This window comes from Chenopodium quinoa, unplaced genomic scaffold (assembly GCF_001683475.1).
Source record: "Chenopodium quinoa cultivar QQ74 unplaced genomic scaffold, ASM168347v1, whole genome shotgun sequence".
In the NCBI taxonomy this organism is placed as follows: Eukaryota; Viridiplantae; Streptophyta; class Magnoliopsida; order Caryophyllales; family Amaranthaceae; genus Chenopodium; species Chenopodium quinoa.
This window is the reverse complement of record NW_018742907.1, coordinates 1,740,137-1,747,697: the sequence shown is the minus strand read 5'-3', so window position 1 is coordinate 1,747,697 and position 7,561 is coordinate 1,740,137. Positions and strand designations below refer to the sequence as shown.

The window sequence follows — 7,561 nt, the reverse complement described above, 5'->3', positions numbered from 1 at the left end:
CTTAATGGTACTATAGTTTCACAGGACATAATAATGTTCAAGGATGGAAAAAGCAGGTTACAGGTTTACAGGTGAGGTTAGTGGAAGGAAAATGCAGTCAGCATTATTCACCATTTAAGGCAAAAAAATTGTTTTTATTAAAAGTAAGAAGCATAAATTCCAAATTACTGCACTATGGAAAGAAAAAAATTGATACAAATCATCACCAAGATTTTAACCACTCTTTCTCCAGTTTCTGACAAAAGAATTTATTTAGTTAGCCAATAGCTGGTGTGATAATTAGGTCCTCTTCTTTTCATGAATTAGTTCTAACTCACGTTGATAGTATAATTTAAACTAGCAATGTTACAATTAAATCTAAAAGGACATTGTATATAGCTACAACAATATTCTATGGAGTATAGGTTAAGATTCATTTGATATTTATAACTTTTAATAAAGATGTTGCTTTATCAAATACGAGTACACTATAGTCTCAAATCTATATAGGCTACTGGTAAAATAAAGTCGTGTACATCTGAACCTTTTAAAACTTGAATAATACTAGGGTTGCAGGTAAATTTTTATTTTGACAGCACGGTAAGTTATAACCCTTTCTCATTTCACACACATACACATGCACACACACTAAGAAAAGAAGTACCTTTTTTGGGAGCTGTCAACGCATTATGGGTAAAGTTAAACTAAGTAAACACAAGTATCCAAATGGTCTGCTTTAAATAAGATTGGGGGACCTTACTTAAGGGTGTGTCAGACCAAAAACCAAGACACAGGAATCTATTAAAGAAAGGGAGCTTAGCTGTCTGTTTGTGTGCCTAAGAGAATGGGAGGAGGTGTTGTGGTACTAAATCATTGGAAATGGTGAGGCAGTAAGATCGAGCCCCTGCTTCCTTTGAACGCCTCTAAGTTTGGTTTTTGGAAGCAATAGAATAAAACCTTCCTCTTAAGGACAAAATCATAGAATAACAGACTTCTAGTGTTAGCTCATCATAGAAGACAAGAGTAATACATACAAAAAACCCACAAATTATTCCAAGCAAAAGAAACAAAGAAAGCAGACATTTAGACTTCAGAATTCTAACCTACATGGCTCCAAGAAGAAGTTGTTGTTGTTCTTCATTTATTGTCAAATTTGTTGTTTCCCTCCTCGCTGTCGCTTCCATTCTTAGCCCCGTGCTCTCGTCGCCAAACAACCAAACATTCGAGCCGGAAAGAGAGCTGCAGAAATTAAGAAGAATCAGAGCTCATCTCAAGAAAATCAACAAGCCTGCTGTCAAGACTATTAAGGCATGCCCTTTTGTGTACACAAAAAAATCGTCGCAATTTTTTTTGTAAACAGCCTCTAAACACTAGGATACATGCATGTTCAAAATTTAATCATACGTTTTATTTGTTTTCTTATGACAGAGTTCTGATGGTGATTTGATAGACTGCGTTCCGTCTCATCTTCAACCAGCTTTCGACCATCCTGAGCTGAAGGGGCAAAAGCCACTGGTAATGAACATTTGTAACAATCAAAGGTTGAGGCGAAATAATTAACTATATGTTTCATGATATGTAATGATGTTTTCAATGATTTTTCATCCACAGGATCCACCAGATAGGCCAAAGGGTATTGACTCTGTTGATGAAGTAACACACAGCATTCAGCAATGGACAGAATCTGGAGAATCATGCCCAAATGGAACTATACCAATCAGAAGAGCTACAGAAGAGGATATCTTGAGAGCTAGTAAATTTGGAAGATTTGGAAGAAAGCCTAGAAGAACTGTGAGGCGAGATTCGGATGGTAGTGGCCATGAGGTTAGAGAATGTTCAACACTTTCTGAATACCAAAACACAAACAGATTAACAGAGTAAATATATTGCAGAAGCAAACTGTTTACCACATACTAAAAAAACAATGAAGCATTGCTTCTTAACAATGGCACATTGGTATCGATCACATTCGAAAGCTATGATTTAAATCAGCATGTATGGATGTCTAACACATGATTTTCGGTTTCACAGCACGCAGTGGCATTCGTTAATGGACAACAGTTTTATGGTGCTAAAGCTAGTATGAATGTTTGGACACCTCAAGTTACTAATCCATACGAGTTTAGCTTGTCTCAACTATGGATCATCTCTGGTTCATTTGGCAATGACCTTAATACCATAGAAGCAGGCTGGCAGGCAAGTATATCAGATAACTTTCTTCTACTTTATTATCAACAAAAAAAAAAGAAACTACTTGGTTGTTTACTTATCCAATTTTATATTTTTCCTCAGATAAATCCAGCCTTATATGGTGATAAATACCCTAGGTTCTTTACGTACTGGACGGTATGTTATTAATTTTGTTCTTTTTCATTTTGAATCGCAATATATTCAATCATGTATGGGTACAAACATATTTGTTTGTTTTTCTGTACAGACGGATGCATACCAGGCCACTGGATGCTACAACCTATTGTGTTCAGGCTTTGTTCAGACTAACTCCAAGATCGCCATCGGAGCAGCTATCTCCCCAAGATCATCCTTCAAGGGTAGACAATTCGACATCAGTATCACAGTTTGGAAGGCAAGTTAAACTATTCTAGTCTCATTGACTTTCAAATCATTATTCCCTCTGTTTCTAAATAGTAAGCTACATTTTTTATTCTTAATCATCCCATATTAATAACCCACTTTCTAAAATCAGTAAGTTTACTTAATACTTGTTTATTATAATCGTACCTTTTAACTACCTACTGGTGGCACAATGGAGAAGTAAAATTTTACATAATAAAGGATAGTTAAAATATTCTACTCAATTCCTAAGAATCGACCCTTAATCACATATATAGGTCCTGAGTTGAAGAAGAAATCTCACTTATTTATGATTCATTTTCAAACTCAATAATTAGAGGGGAACAACAAAGCATGCAGCATTGACATTCACACATTTCTTGAAACTAGCTGACCAAGGAAGACATTGGTCTCTTCTGTCTAGGCAATGAGCTTGATTTGATTTCGACTACTAAAAGATGTAGTCAAAATCATCGTATTTCAGCTAACAGTATTTGATTGAAATATTGGATTCACTTATAGTCAAAATTTGCTTATGCAGTACAATGTATGTCAACTATTGACTACAGTAACCTATCTCAAAGGCAATCATATACTTTATAAGTTTAAACTTTGAACTGCTTGTTTAATCAATTAGGACCTAGAAAATTAGGGGAAGAAGAAGACAAGACTCCCTAGGAAATGACAAGTATATACTAGGTACATGAAGAAGTACAGAGTCATTTTCACAATTATGTATCTTCAGAGTCGTTTTCACAACTATATATTCTCTGCAAGCACTGCACAATGACAAGAAGTAGATAAAGACCAAACCATGTTGCTATATTTCCAGACGAAATACTTTTCTTTTGTAAAAAAACTATCTAAAGAAGAAATTTTTGTATGCAGGACCCTAAACATGGACACTGGTGGCTTGAACTTGGATCAGGGCAACTAGTCGGGTATTGGCCGGCATTCTTGTTTAGCCACTTAAGGATGCATGCCAACATGATTCAGTTTGGAGGAGAAATTGTTAATAGCAGATCCTCAGGTTTCCATACATCCACTCAAATGGGTAGTGGCCATTTTGCAGATGAAGGGTTCACAAAAGCAGCATATTTTCGTAATTTACAACTAGTTGATTGGGATAATAACTTGATCCCTTTGTCAAATCTTCGACTCCTGGCTGATCATCCTAATTGCTACAATATAAGACAAGGAAGAAATAATGTATGGGGTGATTACTTCTATTATGGAGGACCTGGCAGAAATGTAAGGTGCCCTTAAAAAAAATAGAGAACTGTGATATTGATTGTTTTTTTTTTTTTTTCATGCCTTCACTCCAGTTAGGTTATAAGTATTGATATCTTAGTAGATTATTACTTCTCCAACAATGAATTATTCAATGAAACCACTGTATATCTAAAAAAAATACAAGTTGTTTATAGATAATATAGTCCATTGTGTTGTGTTCCAATGTTGTCCCTCCTATTGTTTTGAAACAATTCTTAACTATAATCAACAAAATTTGCTAATTCTTAGGAGATAGGTAGAGTAAGACAGGGATCAATTCAAGAAGAAAGTACACGAGGATATCGATGATCTATCAAGAATAAAATAAGGCACAACTGTCAATAGACAAATCTCAAATGAATAAAGAAATGAACACAAGGTACATATGTCAAATACCTGTTAATAATTAATCACATAATAAGTGCTATAATTGGTTTATTGATAATTTGTATTACATATATATTTGTACAAATTACTAAGATTGCGTAGAGTCCAGTAATCCCTCTCTACTGTATGGTTTCATTTCCATATTCTTATAAAGTATATTTTGTTTGAAATTTATTGTCAGTTTATCACATTATCTCAACCCTTTATAATTAAGGATTCACCATGATTTCATTGAATCATTCTATAATTAAGTAATCTTATGCCTATCCTCACTCCACCACTCTATGAAGTAAGAATATGTTCGAAAATCTAACTATAATCTATATATCTTTTAATAAAAGTGACACCTTTTCCCTAGCATCCTATCTAGTATACGTGCCTGTCATTTTCCGATGAAGGAAGAAATACTATCTAGGTAAGATATGACAAAGCATTACAAACGGTAGAAAAACAACAAAATATATCAAAAAGAAAAGAGTAGTCCGCATTTCTTCCAAATGACAGATCAAGGAGAAAGCCATCATAAAGTACCAAGCTATGCTGCTTTGAAGGTTTTGTGCAGCAAACCCAACAAAATGTTGCAAGGCTTAATAATCCTTGTCGATCTTCAAGATCTCAAAAAAGTTATATAAGTGCATTTGCATTACCAACTTGCAAGTATATTGAATTTTAGTGTGAGACCAGATGCATGTACAATCAAACTACAAACAAAATCAGATTTACACCTATGTTACTGACTCCTCATTTTACCCCAAGTATCCATATTGGAAACTCAACACTTGATGTAGGTATGAAACACTTCATTTTAGACCAAAATTATGCCAAGTTATTATCATAAAAGGGCTGTATTTGACACTTATCCATGTTAAAGTGTTGGACACTTATATTAGAATCCAAGCAACACAGGATTTACCAAAGTCCACAGAGTTGAGGAAATCCATGATGCTTTGAAGTCCACGAGTGAAAGGGAAAACCAAGCTATTCGAAAGTTCTACATAAGATGATAAGAAGTTCACACAATACAAGGGCATGCATGTGGATCTATGACTTTTAACAAGTTTAAATCCAACAGCAGAGCATCTAATCTTAATAAAATACAGCTTCCAAGAATCTAAATATGAGCTACAATTAAGAAATCACTCGAATGTGAGGAAATAGATGATCTAGGTAGTCAGCTTAGCAAGGAGTTGACCATACAAAAAAAATTGTGGTAAAACAGTTTGTCCCTTCTATCCTTTTTTATATTATTTATAAGAAATAAGTATTTTAGGGAGATTTTCAAATGTTAGGAGGCAAGAAGATTAACTAAGGGACTAAAATATGAAAGCCATGCAAGAAGATACTGTTTTACCTAGGTCCATGAAATAGGGAAAACTTGAAACATAGGAAAGTGTAAGAAACTGACCTATAATCACCATAACACAAGGGTTAGCAATCTTAGCATGTGCTCACTGCAGAAGAAGAAGAAATTAGAACATCACGTCTAACTCAGCTATGACCAAAAAAATATTCATCAAAATATAGAACGAGTAATTTGCACATAACTTCAATAAATAAAGAAATGGACAGAAACCAAGAATGTCACATATCCATTAACACCTAATCAAATATATATGGCATTCATTACAAAATCATTAGTCAACTAAACAAAGATTAATGTCACATGAATAGATACATCACTGAGGTATAAATTCAATATAGCAAAATGCAATTATGTAATTTCTTCTCTGCTCTACCTTCTGATAAGCAGGGTTTAGTGGGCTCGCAACCGAATACCCGGCTTCAGATTAAAGAAATCTCTCATAGCTTTCAATTGCAATTAGTCTAGTTATCTCTTTTAATTAGTTTAGTTTAGTTTAGTTTAAATCTCTATCACAAAATCATAGGTCACATTTATTATGGAGGTCAAACCTCGTAACTTTGACCATTATTTATTAAAAACTATCTATTGAAATATAATCTAAAAAGTCATTTCTAAATAAAAGATTTAAAAAGCTTGCATATATATCCATAGAATGCAATTTTTAGGTACAATAAATTATAATGATATTGTAATTAAAAGTTGTCAAGAATGAGAAGTTGAGAGCTGGTATATGCACCAATTACCAAACAATTTCAGTTTTTAAAAACTTTTAAGTAAATTACACCATGGGCTTGCATGTGTAAGTTTCAAGAACATAATTCAATCTAAAATAGACAAAATATAGAAAATACATCTTTCAAGAATCTAAATTGTTTCTGCCCAAGATCGTCTGAGTAAACTATTGCAATGTGACAAAAGAGATGAACAAGTGTACTCCAATAAAGCCTTGAGCGTCAAATATTGTGCTCAAATAACTATAACGATACAAACATAATTCGATCATACTCTTAGACAGGCTAGATGGAAGAAGGATAATAATAAGTAGGCAATTTCAAAGCTCGCCAGTTGCTGACATTATGACTACAATCTACTATCTGAATTTTGAACCTCTCCAAACCTTTTATTGCTTCCACTAGAATTCACAAACTAAACCAACAGCAAGATCCTATGTCACTAGAGTGTTTATATCGATAAAAGCTAACATACACGAGTAAATCTTGAGTGAGACTATTTCACACTATCTATAAAAGACATTATAAGTAGCCTCAAAATAGTGAAAATAATTCTCATTAAACAGAAAAAGTAATCACATACGAGATCCTCTGCTAAGAGACTGCCAAAATAACATGACATAGACAATTAAGAATTTAAGATGGACTAACAGAAGAAACACCTTGAAAAGTGGATCCACATCTCTATCTGAAATTTAATTCCACATCTCAGTCATACAAGTATACAACTATACAAGACTAAGGATGCAAAATTCCAGCATAAGTCTAAAACTAGGCACCACCGCACTATAGACTAGTAGCTCCTACATATGGAGCCAGAATTCCTCCTCTACATTCAATTTTTGATTTTTCTTTTTTTCCCTGTTTTTGAGCTAAAATATCGTTATTCATAATTTGGGGTACTCAAATAGACTGCTCCATTCTTATCATCAATCAGCAGACAGTATCTTATAACAGGCAATTCAGATTCGAACAACATCAAATTGTAATTAATTGAGCAATATGCTTACAATATTTATAATACGGAGTATAAAATATCCTTAGCAAAATTACTAATTCAGAAGATAAAGATATAATATGAAAAAGAAAAAACGCCATATAAGATACAATTTTAAAGAAGAAAAACCGATGACAGTTTTGTTACACTAAAAATTCAGAGAAGCCAAAATGACAATCGTGTATCATACATTGTAAAAGGTGTAAAATACTAGGTGAATTCGTTAATTGTCACAAAAAAAATATAAAAAAAGGCAGCATA

The 7,561-nt window shown here is 33.5% G+C and overlaps 1 protein-coding gene across 1 annotated transcript; it reads left to right on the top strand.

Moving 5' to 3' along the window:
- Positions 1–633: 633 nt before the first annotated feature.
- LOC110727604 lies at positions 634–4,006 on the top strand. Its single transcript, XM_021907185.1, has 7 exons — positions 634–1,287; positions 1,408–1,494; positions 1,591–1,803; positions 2,011–2,175; positions 2,272–2,325; positions 2,417–2,563; positions 3,439–4,006. The coding sequence occupies exons 1-7, from the start codon at positions 1,087–1,089 to the stop codon at positions 3,814–3,816; spliced, it is 1,245 nt and encodes a 414-aa protein (XP_021762877.1). The 5' UTR covers positions 634–1,086; the 3' UTR covers positions 3,817–4,006.
- The last annotated feature ends 3,555 nt before the right edge of the window (positions 4,007–7,561 follow it).

What these genes read in the sequence shown, in the direction of transcription:
- LOC110727604 (XM_021907185.1), top strand. Translation starts at nt 1,087, where the DNA reads ATGGCTCCAAGAAGAAGTTGTTGTTGTTCTTCATTTATTGTCAAATTT. An exon ending in CTGCTGTCAAGACTATTAAG is followed by an intron (nt 1,288 to 1,407) that starts GCATGCCCTTTT and finishes TTCTTATGACAG; the next exon opens with AGTTCTGATGGTGATTTGAT. An exon ending in TCAGTATCACAGTTTGGAAG is followed by an intron (nt 2,564 to 3,438) that starts GCAAGTTAAACT and finishes TTTTGTATGCAG; the next exon opens with GACCCTAAACATGGACACTG.